This window comes from Delphinapterus leucas, chromosome 10, assembly GCF_059928025.1.
Source record: "Delphinapterus leucas isolate spDelLeu-1000000601 "Yukka" chromosome 10, BTC_Dleu_Yukka2, whole genome shotgun sequence".
Taxonomy (NCBI): Eukaryota; Metazoa; Chordata; class Mammalia; order Artiodactyla; family Monodontidae; genus Delphinapterus; species Delphinapterus leucas.
Genome location: NC_143138.1, coordinates 73,843,135 through 73,862,910, shown reverse-complemented (window position 1 = coordinate 73,862,910; position 19,776 = coordinate 73,843,135). Strand labels below are relative to the sequence as shown.

At 44.7% G+C, this 19,776-nt stretch overlaps 2 protein-coding genes across 5 annotated transcripts in view; one reads left to right on the top strand and one right to left on the bottom strand.

Moving 5' to 3' along the window:
* The window catches only part of ABHD6 (abhydrolase domain containing 6, acylglycerol lipase), an 89,045-nt gene extending 79,434 nt beyond the window's left edge, over positions 1 to 9,611 (bottom strand). The window contains exon 1 of one of the 3 annotated variants that reach the window (XM_089918145.1): positions 8,627 to 9,611. The gene's annotated coding sequence lies outside the window, so the exon portion shown is untranslated. The remainder of the gene's footprint in view (positions 1 to 8,626) is intronic. The other 2 variants (XM_022572742.2, XM_022572745.3) reach the window with 2 other exon arrangements.
* Positions 424 to 19,776, top strand: part of DNASE1L3 (deoxyribonuclease 1L3) — a 25,558-nt gene continuing 6,205 nt past the window's right edge. For both annotated transcript variants that reach the window (XM_022572750.3, XM_089918146.1), the window contains exons 1-6: positions 424 to 636; positions 5,355 to 5,443; positions 8,848 to 8,937; positions 9,506 to 9,618; positions 12,199 to 12,311; positions 14,944 to 15,101. In XM_022572750.3, the coding sequence (XP_022428458.1) occupies positions 499 to 636; positions 5,355 to 5,443; positions 8,848 to 8,937; positions 9,506 to 9,618; positions 12,199 to 12,311; positions 14,944 to 15,101 (701 nt within the window). In that variant the 5' untranslated portion in view covers positions 424 to 498. The remainder of the gene's footprint in view (positions 637 to 5,354; positions 5,444 to 8,847; positions 8,938 to 9,505; positions 9,619 to 12,198; positions 12,312 to 14,943; positions 15,102 to 19,776) is intronic.

Sequence of the window (19,776 nt, the reverse complement as noted above, 5' to 3'; positions counted from 1 at the left end):
CTGCCAAATCCCAGTGATTGCAGAAAATCTGGCAGAATTTCCCACTGACCCTGCCCCACCCCTTCCCCCTGCAGAAGGCTCCACACCCCAGGTGCCCTCTGGGGTGGACCATTTCCGAGTTCATCAATTTCCATGAGAAGGTACATGGTATGTGACCACAGTAGAGATGTCCAGATGTCACAGCTGGCTTCCAGCTGGGTTAAGAGTGACTTTGCAGAGGCTGGTGCCTAGATTCAACTGACCAGTTTCCTTACCCGAGTGACAAAAACAAGGGATCCCAAAAACTAGCTCATTTCCTTCATTTTCCTGAGGAATGAAACCCATGATTTTCAGTTCCTCAGAGAAGTGAAAACAGCAACAAGGAATCCAGTAATTCCTGTTATCTGCAGACTTAACAAGTCAGCCAAACAAGTCAGCCGAGCCTGAGGCAGTGGCCAGGAGCCTGCTCTCCAGACACTGCTGTCCTCTCTTCAAGCCCTGAAGCCAGGGGAGCCCGGGATGTCTCTGCTGCTGGCCACCCTGCTGCTTCTCCTCTCCACCCACAGCACCCTGGCCCTGAGGATCTGCTCCTTTAATGTGAGGTCCTTTGGGAAATCCAAGAAGGCAAACTGTAATGCCATGGATGTCATTGTGAAGGTGAGCCCCCTTTCCTGTCAGAAGGATAGCTGGACACCCTTCACACTCTCTCTACAGCTTTCAGACTTTAAGAGACTCAGGAGGAATTTAACTGAAGTTAGTCCCTAGGGTGAAGGTAGCGTGTGTGTGTGTGTGTGTGTGTGTGTGTGTGTGTGTGTGTGTGTACGTGAGCTTCTTCCTCGTTCTCTCCCCCTCCAGCCATCAACCTTATCCCAACTTCCAATTCTAATCTTTCTCCCCACTTAGATAAGACTTTCCTTGGGTAATCTGACCAATGTCTTGGGACTGTGTTCACATTCCTCTGGAGGCAGTTGACTCGCTTTATTTAGAGGTTAATTTATTTTTGATGCTGGAGTTAAAACCTTTCCCAGGACTCTGGGTTTTATTACCTTAGAAAATCCCAGAGGCACCACATTGTGGTGGGAGCGCCAGGAGCCCTGGGTTCAGCTTCCACCTGGCAGCCAGGTGCGCCGGGCTCCAGAAGGCCTTTCTCCTCCCTGAGCCCCCCACCCCGTGCCTTTCAGCAAGAAAGGGTTATTGTGAAATGTAAATGCAGCACAGGGTTATTGTGAAAATGTAATGAGTCCATGATAAGAGCTAGCATTTATAAAGACTTCGCTAAGCCCACTATATGCCAGGCACTGTAGACGCTTTATATAAGACAACTCATTTAACTTATGTTAAATAAGCTATGATCACACCTGTCATGTCTTCATAAATATTGGCCATCACTTCTTCACCCACAATTCCTTCCTCATAAAGCAATTTTCTTTCTTAGTAACAGCTTAATTTTTTAAAATTATAGAGGTATAATTTTTCAATTATAAACATAATTTACAAATTAATTTTATTAAATTAAAAAGTCATTATGGACTATTTTGAAAATACAGAAACATATAAAGAAGTATCTTATCACTTGAAGACAACAGTTGTTGGTACTTCGGTAACTTTGTTATGGGCATTTTTCTATTTTGCAGCATGGAGACACCCTATATCATCAGTTTTGTATTCTGCTTTTATATGAGAAGTATTTCACATGTTATTCATATTCTTTTAAAACACAACTTTTAATGCCTTATGCTGTGTTTGCAACATGTTTCATTTAATGCTTTCCTATTTGGGGATGCTTAGGCTGTTTCCAATTTTTCTGTTGCAATGCATCTTCCTCTTTGATCTGTGTAAGTAATAATAATAACAATACTTTGTTGTTTGCCTCCTATATGTCTGGCACTGCTCTAAGTATCCATCTGTCCTCCAGCAATCCTGTGAGGGAATGACTATTATGCCAATTTATAGATGAGGAAACTGAGGTGTAGAGAAGTAGTAGATACCTTTTTACAATGGAAAACATTCCTCAAAGTGGGAAAACTAGACCAAAGGATTAATGCATTTTTTAAGGCTTTTGATACATATTCTAAAATGTCTTCCAGAAAGATCTGACAGTGATAAGTGACTAAATCAGCAGGCTGGCTGGATGACCAGCACCCAGCTCTCCTTGGTGAACCCTGCAAGGCTGATGCCATGAAATGCAAGCCTATATATATATTTTTAACATCTTTATTGGAGTATAATTGCTTTACAATGGTGTGTTAGTTTCTGCTGTATAACAAAGTGAATCAGCTATACATGTACATATATCCCCATATCTCCTCCCTCTTGTGTCTCCCTCCCACCCTCCCTATCCTACCCCTCTAGGTGGTCACAAAGCTCTGAGCTGATCTCCCTGTGCTATGCGGCTGCTTCCCACTAGCTATCTATTTTACATTTGGTAGTGTATATATGTCCATGCCACTCTCTCACTTTGTCCCAGCTTCCCCATATCCTCAAGTCCATTCTCTACGTCTGCGTCTTTATTCCTGTCCTGCCCCTAGGTTCTTCATAACCATTTTTTATTTTTAGATTCCATATATGTTAGCACACGGTATTTGTTTTTCTCTTTCTGACTTACTTCACTCTGTATGACAGGCTCTAGGTCCACCCACCTCACTACAAACAACTCAATTTCGTTTCTTTTTATGGCTGAGTAATATTCCATTGTATATATGTGCCACATCTTCTTTATCCATGCATCTGTCAATGGACACTTAGGTTGCTTCCATGTCCTGGCTATTGTAAATAGTGCTGCAGTGAACATTGTGCTATACGACTCTTTTTTTTTTTGGCGGTACGCGGGCCTCTCACTGTTGCGGCCTCCCCCGTTGCGGAGCACAGGCTCCGGACGCGCAGGCTCAGCGGCCATGGCTCACGGGCTCAGCCGCTCTGCGGCATGTGGGATGTTCCCGGACCGGCGCACGAACCCCCGCGCCCCCTGCATCGGCAGGCGGACTCTCAATCACTGCGCTACCAGGGAAGCCCTATATGACACTTTTTGAATTATGGCTTTCTCAGGGTATATAATGCAAGCCTACTGATGGAAGGATCCAGACTTGGACATAGTCTTCCTCCTCTGTCGCTACACAGGTGCATTCTCAGCCCCCAGCACTTCTTAATGGCTGCACAGGCCAGTGCTGGTGGCTCTCTCTTCTATGCCCTTCTTGGAGAGGAAACTGGAACATACATGTGCTCTGGAAACAGGACCAGTGGCATATTCCCCCCGCTCCATGTCTTTGGAGAGGACGAAATTAACGCTGGGGATACCCTGTCCTTCAGCAACAAATTCCAGCCCACCACGACCCCATACACACAAAGGTCCCTGTCGTCTCTAATGGGCTTCGACTTGGTCTGCACCCTGGTTTCCAGGTTATTGCTCGTCCTGAAGGAGCCTCTCCTGCATTTTTACTAAGTTCTTCCTCACCTCTCAGGGCCTGTTCAAATGCCTCCTCCTCATTGGAGACTTTCCTGATCCTCTGGGCAGATGCAATTAATTATTCCTCAACATTCTCACAGCTCTGACTTTTATTTAGCACAACTTTCATTTGCCTCTCATTGTAGCTAGTTCTTTGCATTTGTCACTCTCACTGATAATGAGTCTTTGAGGGCGGAACTGTATTTTAATAGTTTAGCATGCTGGGCTTTGCGGTCATGTTAACCTGAGTTCAAATCCTATTCTACCACCTATACCAGCTGTGTGACTTTAAACTAGTTACTCAATCACGCTGAGCTTTGTTACCTCCTATGCTTAATGAGCTAAAAATCTGATAGGGTTGATGAGGCTCAGAGTAGGCTCACAGTAAATGTTATCTCTTACAGTTATTAACATTATAATTATACCTCTTTATTTCTGTAGTATCCAGCCTGGTATTCTTCACCTACTAAGGGTTTAATAAATATTTACTATTATTATTATTGTAATTATTCAAGCAAAGCCAAGAGGTAGGACGTGCAGGGGTCATGACCCTGGGCTCTGGACTTGGGTTGCCTAGGTTCACATTCTGCCTCAGCCACTTTCTAGCTGGGTGACTTTGGATACTATCTCAGCTTTCCCAGAAAGAACCTCAGGCTCTTTGTCTTTAAAATGGACATGATAATAGTACTTACCTCAGGGAGTCCATCATTTATTTCAGAGAAGTTAGTTAATTTAACAAAGCACCCAGTTTGATACTTAAAACATAGTGCCTAACAATAAAAAAACAAACAACCCAATCGAAAAATGGGCAGAAGACCTAAGTAGACATTTCTCCAAAAAAGACGTAGAGATGGCCAATAGGCACATGAAAAGATGCTCAACATCGCTAATTATTAGAGAAATGCAAATCAAAACTACAATAAGGTATGACCTCACACCAGTCAGAATGACCGTCACTAAAAAGTTTACAAATAACAAATGCTAGAGAGGGTGTGGAGAAAAGGGAACCCTCCTACACTGTTGTGGGAATGTAAATTGGTGCAGCCACTGTAGAAAACAGTACGGTAGTTCCTCAGAAAAGTAAAACTAGAATTACCATATGATCCAGCAATCCCACTCCTGGGCATATATCCAGACAAAACTATCATTCAAAAAGATACACGCACCCCTATGTTCATAGCCGCACTATTCACAATAGCCAGGACATGGAAACACCCTAAACATCCATCAACATATGAATGGATAAAGAAGATGTGGTATTGAATACATATACACAATGGAATACCACTCAGCCATAAAAAAGAATGAAATAATGCCATTTGCTGTAACATGGGTGTAACTAGAGAGTATCATATGAAGTGAAGTAAGTCAGAAAGAGAAAGACAAATACCATGTGATATCACTTATATGTGGAATCTAAAATATGACAAAAATGAACCTACCTATGAAGCAGAAACAGACTTACATACATAAAAAACAGACTTGTGGTTGCCAAGGGGGAGAGGGGAGGGGAGAAATGAGTGGGAGTTTGAGGTTAGTAGATGCAGACTATTACATATAGAATGGATGGACAACAAGGTCCTACTGTATAGCACAGGGGACTATAGTCAATGTCCTGGGACAAAGCGTAATGGAAAAGAATATTAAAAAGAAAGTCTAAAAAAAAGAACGTATATATATGTATAATTGTATATATACAATTATACATATATATATATAATTGTATATATATATATATATAATTGTATATATATATGTATAATATATGAGTCACTTTGCTGTACAGCAGAAATTAACACAACATTGTAAATCAACTATACTTCAATTAAAAAAAAATAGTAACATAGTATGTTATGTTATAGTAAGTGCCCAATAGAAGATTTCATTATTTGTAGTAAATGGCCTCACAACCCTGGGAATTCTCTCTCTGCAGGTCATCAAACGCTGTGACATCATACTCCTGATGGAAATCAAGGACAGCAACAACATAATCTGTCCCACACTGCTGGAGAGACTGAACGGGTAAAGACAGGGCCCCTGGACACTGTCGGCTCAAAGCCAGGTGCAAGGGCATCTGAAAGTCCCTGGGAACTGAAACTAGCGTGAGAGCCAGCACTGGCCCAGACCACCAGGTCACGTGGCCAACACTGCCCAGGCTTTCAACTTTATTAACCGTGGTCCTGAGAACGTTCAACCAGCTAGTGTTTTTTTTTGTTTTTGCGGTACGCGGGCCTCTCACTGCTGTGGCCTCTCCCGTTGCGGAGCACAGGCTCCGGACGCACAGGCTCCGGACGCGCAGGCTCAGCGGCCATGGCTCACTGGCCCAGCCACCCCGCGGCATGTGGGATCCTCCCGGACCGGGGCACGAACCCGCGTCCCCCGCATCGGCAGGCGGACGCCCAACCACTGTGCCACCAGGGAAGCCCCAACCAGCTAGTTTTAACATGATAAAGCAAAAGAGGGAAACGGGTGGAGGAGTCAGGACCGAGAGAAATGAAAGAAACAGACTAGAGGCTGAGCTGAGAAGTATTGTTACAAAGAAAAGCTTGAGCGCAAATATGTAATCATGATATACCCACAGGCTGGAATATCATGTAGCGATCAAAAGTCATGGTTACCACAGAATAGGTTAGAGCTAAATATTCTAGCATGGAAAGATGGCTACCATATATGGGAAAAAGCAAGCTCAGAATTGTAGGTAGAAGAGCCCGTTTTAGTAGTCACACTACATCATATATGAACGAGGGTGTGCTTGAGTTTGCGTCAGCATAAAAGAAAGGCAGGAAGGATGTGCTCAAGCTGTTGTTAGTGGTTACTTCTGGGGCGGTGGTGGGTACGACTGGAGGACCATTGTGGAAGGGGTGTGAGAAGAAAATGGGGAACATTTGCTTTTTATTTTATATACTTCTGTATGATTTGAATATTTGACAAAAATTCTGAATTGACTCTATAAATTAAAATTTTATAAATGAATGTCCTCGAATAGCTTTCAATGATATTGGGTTATAGTTATGATTTATTTCTCAAAGAATAATCACCCCAGAGTGAGTTAAAAATGCATATTCAAGGGCCCCCGTCTATTACTTCTGAGACACACTAATTTCTTAAAACTTCTAATATAATGTTTCTTTTGTAGATATAAGATTAAACAATAGAGTATACAATAGGTACCAAGTTCAATTCTGTAAAAAAGCAAAACAAAATAAAAAACATATAAAAGATTCAAAGGCAATGAACCAAAATGTGGACAGTGGTACAAATTTACAAGGAATTTAATGTGATTTCTGCTTCTATGTATTTTCCGAATTTTCTACAATGAGCATGTTACACTCCCTCTTCCCTTTTCTTATGATATAATTTAAACATAGTTAAAAGCACAGAGGAGATAACAAACAGCTATGTATCCCCCCATTCAGATTGAAAAAACAGTGATATCTGGCCATTATTATACTATTTTTATAATTAGGAAAACTCACATTGTGTTTTAGAAATGAATGGTCAATCCAGCCTCATTAGGCTGGGGAGGAAGAGCCTTGGATTCTCTCCTTCACACACAGGGCTCTTTGGACTGACCGCACCCACCCACTCTGGGCCTCAGTTTCTCATCTGAAACCTCAGACTTGGAGCAGTGTGTCTCCCTTTTAGCCTCCCAGGTCTTCTGTTTCTGAGTCTGCTCTTGACAATGACAGAGGGAGTGTAGCCCAGGGGTTAGGCACCTACGCTCAGCTCAGACCACCTGGGTTTGGATTCTGGCTTTGCCACAAAGGGCAAGTTACTGAACCTCACTGTACCTCATTTTCCCCATCTGTAAATGGAGATAATAATAGAACCCACCATCTTCCTGGGATGTGGCGATAATTAAATTTAATCATCCATGTAAGTGGTTGAGCTGTGCCTGGTATGGAGCAGTGGCGACTAAACATTGGGATGTTCACTACTCGTCAAAGTAAGGGAATTGTGATGGCAAGTGACGGTCCAGAGGGCCGTAAGAAACAGCTACCGTTAACACCCTAACCAGGGTATCACAGTTGCCAGGCATCCTGTTAATCAATTTACATGTGCTATTTCATTTCCTCCCCACAACAACCTGTAGAGTAGGTACTGTTACTGCTTCCCTTATAGCTGAGGGGCTGAGGCACAGAGAGCAGGGACCTGCTCAAGGTCACCCAGCCAGTAAATGGCCAAACCTACTTTTGAACCTGGGTCGTGTCTGTCTCCAAGGCCAATGCTCTATTCTGAGCCCCCTCAGCCGTCCTTGGAGTGGCCCTGGCCAGTTTTCAGAATTATGAGGGATGGAGGGGATGGGGGCTCCAGGCACCTGCCCGCAGTTGGTCTGGATTAAGTCCTGCCACCTCCAGTGGTCTCGGTTCTCCCCAACCTCCCTAGACTGTGCCATGGACTCCAGGCAGAGCCAGGCCTGTTTGTCTCCTAATTCCCTGTAAGCCAGGAGGGGCCCTTCTCCTTTCACAGCTGAGTCACTGCGAGTAGTTTGCCAACCCAGGACTCGGCAAGGCTAGATTCAGGACAGGGCCAGCCTTCCCAAACTGGAAGCCCAGCAGAATCCACTGTCTGCACTCCTGGGGCTCCCATGACCAGATCTGCCTTAGAATATTCATTCCCAGGAATTTCTGTAGGGTCTAAGTTGACCCCTAAACATTCTCCTTTTTTCCAATGGAACCTGAGAGTACGCCACAGCTTAGACATGCCCCAGATCTTCTCGTGGGAAGATGAAGTAGAACCGCGTCAGGCTCTGCCCAGGGTGGAGTTATCAGCAAGTTTGGCAAACACATCTGAGAGTCAAGCTTCCCTGATAAGGGTGAGGGGTAGGATCAATGGGACTTCATGACAATATCCTCAGCCCCCAGGACAGAAACAATAGCTGATTTGGAATCATAGTTCCAGGACTTGTGAGAAAATGCCTGGGGGGTTTTCAGAGCAGAAGAGAATGTCCAAAAAAATGTTACTGGGAATCCTGCATGTGATAAATGCTCAGGAGTGGTGCATGGACAGGGTGACCTAGTGAGGTATACTCCACCAGGAAGTATGAGGTGCAGCCCAGCCATGGGCCAGAACAGTGTTTCATGGTCTCAGTGGTGTCCCACAGGTACAGGCCAAAGCAGGTGGATTTGGGGGTGAGTAGGATCTGAGTCCAAATCCCAGCTTTGTACTTGCAAATTATAAAAATGGAGTAACAATAGTACCCACCTTATAAGGACAAGAAATAATGGCTGTAAAGATCCTGGTAGATGTTACAGTCCCAGTCAATGGTGGTGGTCCTTCTTATGAGACTCAAAGCTTATGATGAACAGAAGCCCTCCTACATGATGTCACGGGAGATACAGAGGCAGACCGGAAGGAGGGGAACCTAGGCAGTAGAGAAATGTTTGTTCTTTAAGATGAAATGTAAACTCTTTTTTGTCTTCCAGAAACTCAAGAAGAGGCAAAACATATAACTATGTGATTAGCTCTCGTCTTGGAAGAAACACATACAAAGAACAGTATGCCTTTCTCTATAAGTAAGTATAAATTATGCTTGCTGGAACATGGTCCACTTATCAATTATGACTGTGAATAGAATCAAAATCTTTCCTTTAAAACCAAATTTGGATCTCTAACCAGTTTTCAATATTGATCAAAATAATTGCTGTCAAAATCAGGGCTGATGCAAAGTATTAACTCTTCAAAACTAATCTACTGGTTGACTCAGTGACCTGGTCAGGAGAGTGAAGAGTTCTTTTTTCTTCATGGCTAAGTCCTGGCTGGTGATGGAAACCTGAGTTGCCCAGCATGGCTGCTCTGGGACTTAATATTCTCATCTTCTTCCTACTAATAATTTGTTTTGAATCTGACCTTTAAGTTGTGAGTTCCCTAGATAACTAGTATTGCTCAGATCTTCAGCTCCCAAAGGGCTCTGGTCCTTGAGAAGACTCGACTGAGCCTTGTTCTCAGGCAAAAGATCCCTTCCAGCGCTCAAGCCTGCAGGGGAGGCCAACAGAGCTGTGAGAACCTACGTCTCTGCTTCTTGAAAGAAGGAAGAAGACAACCAACTCATCTGGGAGGACTTTCTTTTTTTTTTTCTTCTAGGGAAAAGCTAGTGTCTGTGAAAGCAAGCTACCTCTACCATGACTACCAGGCTGGCGATGCAGATGTATTTTCCAGGGAACCCTTTGTGGTCTGGTTCCAGTCACCCCACACCGGTGAGACCCACAGGCCCCTCTCACCCCTGATATCCCCAGCGATCCCATAAACGGGCAGCAGTCCTGAGTGTGGGCTGTGATCCCAGGGTTTATGCAGCACCTTTAGTAAGGCATCAGGCTTGAGATGACCGTTAAGAACTTCTAACCCTTGAATGTAGAGGATGCAGTATAGTTTGATGACACTAGGCTGGGTTCTCAGAATGCCACGACTCAAGACTTCCTCAGCTAAGAAGCCACTTTCTTAAATCAATGATAACCTTACTCTCTTTGGAGCATTTAGGCTGATGGAAATTATTTACAAAAATCCCTTAGTCCCAATCAAGTACAGCTATTCCTTCATTTGAAAAATTCGAGCAATGGCCAGCAAAGATGATCTCCCAACCTAGAATCACACTGTCCCTCCAGTACCCACTGAGCAATCTCCCGCACAGACTGGGGATGGAGAGGAAATCCAAAAGATTGCACCCTGATCTCTGACAACAATAGTACTTGTATTAGTCACTAACAATTATTGATCCCTGATTAGCGTCAGGTTCCTATAATCTTTGCAACACCCTGCAAGGTAGCAACTAGGATTATCTCCACTTTACACTGGAAGAGACTGAGGTTCAAATAGATGGGGTCACTTATTCAAGGTCACCCAGCAGTTATTGAAGTGGACGAGCCAGGGTTGCAACTCAAACTGGCATCTCGGGAGCCCACACTTTTTACCACCATGCAACCCTCAATGGACGGTCAAAAATTAATTTGGTTTATAGACTGGAACTATATAGAATCAAATATTTTTCAACACCCACTACATGTCAGGCTCTGTTCTGGGCACTGGACAAGACAGACGAAAGGTCCCTGCCCTTGTGAAGTTATGTTGCAGCGAGGGAGACAGATAATGACCAAATAAATATATGCAGAGCTGTACATATGAACACCTATATCTATACTACACAAATATTAACATCTTGAACTATGAAGTTCACTATTTTGGCAGAGGGTTAATTAGCTCAGGGGCAGAGTATTTCAGGAAAACAAACATGGGAGAATAGTAGGAAATTCTCAGTAGGAAAACAAAAAACAAAAAAAAATGAGGAGATGGGGGCTATTGAGGGCAAGAAATGCCTTTCAGAGAGCATGTTCAATAATTGTCTTTGTCATGTACACAACTCACACTTAGCTCACCTGGCAGTGTTAGGAGAGGCCCTCCCCACCAAATCATTATTTCTTCTCTGAGAGAGTCCTCAGCCTTTGTGAACTGCTGAACAAACCTGTTTGTCTGGAGCTTCCACCCTTCCCTACCCCTCCCTCCCACCTCGGCTGGGATGGCACTACAGCTGTGTCATGTTTGGAGTCTTCTATCTTGCCCAAGGAAATGTCTTTATGTCCTGCCTGTTTGGGATTAAAGATGAAGGAGTTGGCCATTCATCTATCTTTTCTTTCCTCCATTTATTCTCTCATTCATTCATTCATGTATTCAATCAACAAACATTTCTGAGCACTTCCAATGTGCCGGGCACGGTGCTAGGTGCTGGAGCCAAGAGGGTGAACAAGACAGATAAGCCTGCTCTCACAGAGTTTAGGTTCCAGTGGGCCAAACTAAGGAGCTAAGCAGGTAATTTCAGAGCATGAAGGCAGTAAGCAGGGTTCACTGAATAGCGGGGTGAGGGGCCACCTTAGACAGGGCAATCAGGGATGGCCCCTTGGAGGTGACAGTGGCTGTGACCCGAAGAAGCCAGTCACAGAGAGGTGGTGGAAAGGCATTCTGGAGGGAGGAGGGCACAGTGAGCATACAAGCTCAGAGGTGGGAAAGGAGCTGGGGTGTTTAGGGGACCAAAAAGAGGTTGGGGAGTGGAGAGGAGGAGTGTGGGGGAGAGTGAGAGACAGGCTGCTGGACCAGGGTGTGGTCCTGGAGACAGGCTGCCGGTCTGAGTCCCGGCTCCCTGCTGTGGGACTTGAGCAGTGATCACTCAACAGCCCCCTGCTCCTGAGTAGGAGTGAGGACCCAGGCACAGAACAAGGGAAAGCCCGAGGAGGAGGTATTCAGAACGACACAGATGGGCAAGACGCCCACCCCTCTCTCAGGCTCCCTCAGTCCCTCCTGGTGGGCGAGGTTTTCAGACACTCCACAAAGGACCACTTTATGTTTTAAATAAACTTTTCCAGGCTTTTTTTTTTTTCTTTCTGATTACAAAAGGAGTGTAAACTGACAAGCCTCAATTTTTTTAATTAGAAAAAACATTTTTTTCTTAGTACAAAGCCAAACAGCCTTCATATTTTAAAAAAATAGAAAATACCGGGTTTTTTAAAATGAGAAAATAAAAACACCCACAATGCCGGTGAGGAACACTGTCTACCAGCTTTCTCTTAGCCACGCAGGGCGAGTTGGAGAAAAGAGGCTTTCGTGTGCTGAGAAGAGCGGCCTTATGACCCTAAGATCATTCAAATCTCAACCACTGGACCCTCTGGAAATGGGGGGCCCCAGATGACACAGTCCGTGCCTTTTGGGGGCACAGCCTGTTTCCCTCAAGCAGTGTTCGTGGAATCTCGCCAGAGGAAACGTGTGACCTCTGCCTCTTTCCTCTTCCTCAGCTGTCAAGGACTTCGTGATTGTTCCCCTGCACACCACCCCTGAGACATCCGTTAAAGAGATTGACGAGCTGGCTGATGTCTATATGGATGTGAAACGTCGCTGGAAGGCGGAGGTGATGACCCTCTGTGTCTGCTGAATGCCCATCTAGCAGGGGCAGAATCTGGTCCCTGAGAGGCATGAGTGGCTCTGAGGGAGGGCAAGGACGCAGGGCCTGTGCAGACCACCGCCACTTTAGAGTCTCATTTTAGGCCTTTCCTCAGCCCTAAATATCTCTCTGTTGAATCTGCCTGGGTACCATCCACGGGGGCCTTGGGAATTCATACACTGCTCCACTAATAATGGCTGCCAACATTCACTGAGCGAATGAGTACCTGGTGCCGGGCACTGTGCTAAGGCTGGACATGGACAAGTTTATTTAATCCTCCCAATAGCCTGAGGAGATAACTATTTTGATCATTCCCACTTCACCAGTGAGAACAGTAAGACAAAGAGAGGTCAGGAGTCTTTCAGCTACAAGTGACAGAATCTCAAAATGGCTCATGAAAAGGAAGAGCAATTTATTGGTTCAGGCATAGATGGACACAGGGCTCAGACAAGGTAATCAGAACTTGTCTTGTCTCTCTCTCCATCTCTTGACCTTCCTTTCCCCTGGGTGGGCTCCATTCTCAGGCTGGCTCCACCCTTGGGATGGTAAGATAGCTGCCAGCAGCTTCCAGAGCAACTGACAAATGTTCTGCCCCCACAATGCAAAAATACCCTGGGATTGAGTCTCATTGGCTATGATTGTGTCACATGTCCGTCCGTGAACCAATCACTGTGATCAGGTGGTTGAGATGCTCTGATTGGTTAAGTCTGTTTCAGCTTTACCCCAACCTCATGGACTAAGGTGGAGGAGGGAGATGGTTTCCCAAAGAAATTAGGGGTGCTATTCTCACAGAAGGGGAATACATCCACCATCCCTCTTGGTTTCAATTATTTCCTCATGTGGACAACAGGGATGCCACCTCCTGTGTCTGCGAGGCCTATGAAAGCTCTTGGCAAATATGGAAGTGCTTCAGAGGGCTCTTCCTCATTCCTCTTTTCTCCTTTTGAGATATGACTGCAGTGACCCCCTTCCTCCTCCTCAGTTTTGCTGCTCTAAGTGCAAAATCAGTCAAATAAAGTGTGGACACAGAGCTGGGGCATGGCGCACCCAAGGGGTATATTTCGTTACTTATTTGTAAAAAGCAGGGCAAGAGAAAGACTCATTTGTTCCTAAAATTATAAATTCCACTCATTCATTCAGCAAGAATTTATTGAGCATCTGTTAAGTGCCAGGCAGTGGGGAGCCATCAGTGGCACAAAAATGAAGAAGAGGGGAAACTCTTGTGCTCTGAGGGAGGGGCCTTCAGTGAGGCTCATCAGGGTTCAATAGCCTACAGTGGGTCACTTTACCCCTCTATCCTTTTTCCACAGGGCTGTCAAAGGTTCCTTCTACCTCCTGGTGTTTATTCTAAGATTTAAATTAAACTTTAGAAAATGCTTAACGCTGAGCCTGGTACACAGTGAATGCTCAATAAATCATGCCTATATTAATAGAAGCTGGTTGACACTCTGGTTAAGGATGACATCCTGTCCTCAACTGCGCCCACCGACCTCAGGGAAAACCATGATACCCAAGGTCAAAATAAAATGTTTTTGACGAAAACTCTAAAGTTAGCAACAGCGCCAAACAATAGCACAAACAAGGAAATCTGTGTTTCCTCTTGAGGAATATTAAAATTCTGTTTCAAGAGCCCTGCAAGGAAAAACACTTCCAAGATAGAATGCTCTGATGGTGGCCTCGGGGCAGAGGCGGACAGCTCATTCTATCACCCCCCCCCACCCCCCACTCAGGCCTCTTCTCACTTCGCCAATAGGCAAAATTTCCACAGGAGTAAGTTCCTAGTTTCAAAAGAGGAGAGAAAGAGCAGTGCCAGAGCTGTCAAATATACCACCCGAGTTCATTTTCCCTGCTTGCAAACAAAAGGCATCAAGTCATTCATATGTTTATACCTTACAGTAGTTTAAGCCAGAGACAAAAGAAGTGAGGGAATAACTGAGCTGGATTCTTCCACCCCCACCTAAATCTGCACCCCAAATTCGAGAGATTTGGTGACTAAGAACAGGAGGGAGCAGCTACAGCAAACAACCTTCTTCCCACCGAGGACACACTCCCTTGTCATACTCGCCTGTCAAATACTCATCAGAACTGTGACTCAATTTTAAACTGTGGCCTCTTCTTTTAAAAAGCAAAATGAAATTAAGACCCTTTATTATTTTGCTAGGGCTGCCGTAACAAAGTACCAAAGACTGGGTGGCTTAAACAACAGAAATTTATATCCTCACAGTTCTGGAAGGCTGGATGTCCAAGACCAAAGCGGCAACAGGGTTTGGTTCTTCTGAGGCCTCTCTCCTTGGTCTTCCCTCTGTGTCTATGTCCTAATCTCTTTTTATGAGGACACGAGTCACATCAGATTAGGGTCCACCCATATAACCTCATTTCACCTGAATTAGCTCTTTAAAGGTCACCTACAAATACAGTCACATTCTTAGGTACTGGGGGTTAGAACATATGAATTTTATGCATCTGGGGGGACACAATTCAGCTGATAATAGAACTCGTCGTTTATTGGGTGTGCGAGATGGAGTCATTGCTATCAGTTCTGCCTGAAAGCATTCGACAACAATGCCTACAGGTGACAGTTTCGCATCTTGTCTTTCAGAATTTCATTTTCATGGGTGACTTCAATGCCGGCTGCAGCTACGTCCCCAAGAAGGCCTGGAAGAACATCCGCCTGAGGACCGACCCCAAGTTCATTTGGCTGATCAGGGACCAAGAGGATACCACGATCAAGAAGAGCACAAACTGTGCCTATGACAGGTAGGAGGTATCTGCCAGACCATCGCTAGCCCACACAGTGCTCGGTGGCCCCCTCTGGGCAGATGAAACTCTTGGCTTGGAGAGCTGAACCTAAATAGACTTTAAGCTTCTCCACTGGGTACTTTGTGCAGTATGCAACCTGCGTGGCCATATATGGTGGCCTTGGTCACTGTAGCTTAGCAGGCTTTGCTGTCAGACGGGCCTGGGTTCAAATCCTGGCTCTACCACTTAATATGTCTGGGACCAAGAGACTTAAGCTCTCTGTGTCTTAGTTCCCTTACCCGTAAAATGGAGATTGTAGTAGTGCCTCACTCATACATGAAGACTAAACAAAGTAACATATATAAACCTTCACATGCAATGTCTGGAATATGGTAAATGCTCAATATATTCATTGGCTGTCAATTATTCCATCACAAAGACATACCACAGTTTACTCACTCAGTCCTCTGTCACTGGGCATTAGGTTATTACCAAGGGTTTGCTATTAAAAGCATAGCTGAAATGAACATCCTATATATGCTTTTTTTTTTTTTTGCCGGCACGCGGGCCTCTCACTGTTGTGGCCTCTCCCGTTGCGGAGCACAGGCTCCGGACGCGCAGGCTCAGCGGCCATGGCTCACGGGCCCAGCCGCTCTGCGGCATGTGGGATCTTCCCGGACCGGGGCACGAACCCGTGTCCCCTGCATCGGCAGGCGGACTCTCAACCACTGCGCCACCAGGGAAGCCCCTATATATGCATTTTTTGTTTATTTATGATTTCCTCAGGGTAAAAGTCTAAAAATGAGACTAGTTAGTGCAAGGAAATTTACACTTCTAATGCTTTTGCTGTACACTTTTTTTTTTTTTTTGGCTGTGCCTCATAGCTTGTGGGACTTTAGTTCCCTGACCAGGGACTGAACCCGGGCCATGGCAGTGAAAGCGCCGACTCCTAACCACTGGACTGCCAAGGAATTCCTACACATTTCTGAATGCAAATATATACATTTAAGTAATAGCATTCTCTGGTATTTGTAAAGCCTCCCTGGAGATTTTCAGTCAGCTTTCAACTTTGCTCCTTAAGTCAGGAGGGAGGTGAGGGGGGGACCTGAAGCGTGTGAATGTTCATGACTGGCACATCCACAGCGGACACCACAGGCAGGAAAGTCCCTAGGAGCCCTGTTCCCAGGAGTGGTTGCTGTTCCCCAAGCTCAGTCTGCACGAGATGGCCATCTGCAAGCAGACAGTTTCCATTTCTCTAGTTTTGAGTTCTGATTTTCCTTCCCATCCCGTGACCTCCTCTGCTCCTGTTAGAGCTTTCAGGGCTGGTGCGCCCTCTGCAGACATCATCACTTCTGCTCCCCAAGGTGGAAACAGCCCTGGCCCTGGGGGAAGTAGAACCAAGGTGAGAAGTTACAGGAGACTGAGCTTCCTGGGTACCTGCCCCCTCCATCCCATTGTGAGGGGCTGCAGCAAAGCTGGTTGGAGAGGGCCACTCACCCACTCGCCCACTTGCATATGCCAGCTGTGTGGCCTTGGGCAGGTCAAGTCCCTTCTGTGGTCCCATTCTTTTTCCCTGGCAGAGGAGAGGGAGGTGATCGAAAGTAATGGAGCAGAAGAACAGTGAATCCCAGGGAAAGATGGATTAGATGGGGTGGCTGAACAGGTTAAAAAAGGTGTTTACTAAAGGACCCCCAGTATTACGCACTTGTATGCCAAAGGGTGGCAGGATTACAATGTGTTTTTTTAAACATTAATTTCTTGTTTTGCTGCTCTGAATTTTCTATGTTTTCCGTAACAGTATATATCTTTTACGGTTTGTAAAAAGGCATATGAGGGGAGAAGATGAAATGGCCTCAATTCCAGTCTTTGTTCTGTGCGCAAATATTTATTGAACACTTTCCATGTGCTGAGTGCTAGTGGACAGGCCGAGATGCCCAGAGCTGGCTGGGCACTGGAGCAGCCTCAGGGAGCTTAGTGTGATCTGCAGACTCACCGGCACACAGAACTAGCAGAAGTCTGAAATGGGGGAGCCTTAACTATGCTGCTCTTGACTCTCTGGGTCTGAAAGGATGGCTTCAAGAAATCTCCACCCAAGGGACTTCCCTGGCGGTCCAGTGGTTTAGACCTCTCCTTCCGATGCAGGGGGTTTGATCCCTGGTTGGGGAGCTAAGATCCCACATGCCTCGTGGCCAAAAAGCCAAAAAAACATCAAACAGGAGCAATATTGTAACAAATTCAATAGACTTTAAAAATGGTCCACATCAAAAGAAAAAAAATCTTTAAAAAACAAAAGAACTCTCCACCCAAATGCGAAGAGTTTACTTATGGAGATTAGTTAAAAATTAACCAGGTGGTGCTGGTCGCAAACAAAGGAAACCAGGTCAGCTGGTCCGAATCGGGGAAAGCTCATTGGACAGTCATGGGCTGGCAGTTTAACCCAGCTTGTCATTCTTCAGCCAGTCAGCTGGGGCCATGCAGACCCCAACTGCATCACCACACTTGGGATACATTAGATTCCATTTAACCACCACGTCCCCATTTTCTGTTATCACCGCAAAGCAACTGTACTATGGTTTTTCTCTATATTTGTCTTTAAATCTATTCATTTATTACTGAAATAAATATATTTTAAAAGGAAATTTCATAAAGCTAAGGTAAGAAAACAGCACCACTTGCCATAAATAAAATATAATTGTAAAAGTAAGCCCAGTGAAAACCGAACAATGTTACATTATACCTTAATTCTCTCGTCTGCAGAATGCTCTCTCTTGGTCAAAATAGGAGCTTAGGGAGGCACTAAAGATAAACCAGAGGGCTTCCCTGGTGGCGCAGTGGTTGAGAGTCCGCCTGCCGATGCAGGGGACACGGGTTCGTGCCCCAGTCCGGGAAGATCCCACATGCCGCAGAGTGGCTGGGCCCATGAGCCATAGCCGCTGAGCCTGCGCATCCGGAGCCTATGCTCCGCAACGGGAGAGGCCACAACAGTGAGAGGCCCACGTACCGCAAAAAAAAAAAAAAAAAAAGATAAACCAGAACCTTTCTCCATAATTGAATCAGGAAAAGTGAAAATAATTGCAAAGGGAACATCTTTTCAGGACGCAAGCCATTGCAATGTGCTGTGATGTCCATGTCTCTTCTACCGCCAGGGCTCCCTGCTCACACAAGGGACACTGCCCTGGTGCCCACAGATCACCGCAGAGCTGACCCTGTTTCCCAACCATAGGCACTGTCCTGAGGGTCTCTGTCATGGAGGGGGAAATTTCTGCCTCAACCCCTCTTGAGTTCTTATGGCTGGACTATAATAAAATTGACACAAGACCAATTAATAGGAGAAAAAGAAACAAATCTTAATTTGTGCACATGGAGGTCTCATAGAAATAGGACCTAAGAAGTGGTCAAATCGCAGCAATATCTTTTTTGATCTACCTCCTAGAGTAATGAAAATAAAAACAAAAATAAACAAATGGACCTAATTAAACTTAAAAGCTTCTGCACAGCAAAGGAAACCATAAACAAAACAAAAAGACAACCCACAGAATGGGGAGAAAATATTTGCAAATGGAACAACTGACAAGGGATTAATCTCTAAAATATACAAACAGCTCATGCAGCTCTATGTCAAAAATACAATCAAAAAATGGGTAGGAGATCTAAATAGACATTTCTCCAAAGAAGACATACAGATGGCCAAAAGGCACAGGAAAAGATGCTCAACATCACTAATTATCAGAGAAATGCAAATCAAAACTACAATAAGGTATCACCTCACACCAGTCAGAATGGCCATCATCAAAAAGACTACAAATAACAAATGCTGGAGAGGGTGTGGAGAAAAGTGAACCCTCCTACACTGTGGGTGGGAATGTCAATTGGTACAACCACTACTGAGAACAGTATGGAGGTTCCCTAAAAAACTAAAAATAGAATTACCATATGATCCAGCAATCCCACTCCTGGGCATATACCCAAAGAAAACCATAATCCAAAAGGATACATGCACCCGTGTTCACTGCAGCTCTATTTACAACAGCCAAGACATGGAAGCAACCTAAACGTCCATTGTCAGAGGAATGCATGAAGAAGATGTGGCACATATATACAGTGGAATATTACTCAGCCATACAAAATAATGAAATAATGCCATTTGCAGCAACATGGGTGGACCTAGAGATTATCATGCTAAGTGAAGTAAGCCAGACAGAGAAAGACAAATATCATATGACATCACTCCTATGTGGAACCTAATTAAAAAAAACAAAGATACAAATGAACTTATTTACAAAACAGAAACTGACTTACAGATATTGAGAACAAACTTATGGTTACCAAAGGGGGAATGTGGGATAAATCAGGAGCTTGGGATGAACACACACACACACACACACACACACACACACACACCCCTATATATAAGATAGATAACCAAGAAGGACCTACTGTACAGCACAGGGAACTCTACTCAGTATTCTGTGATAACCTATATGAGAAAAGAATCTTAAAAAGAATGAATATATGTATATGTGTGTATAGCTGAGTCACTTTGCTGTACACCTGAAACTAACACGACATTGTAAATCAACTACACTCCAATAAAATTAAAATAAAAAAAAAAGAAGTGGTCAAAGCAGGCAGCTTTTATACTTTTTAGACCAAAAAAACAATACATTTGTGAGGAATTAAGAGGACAAAGAAA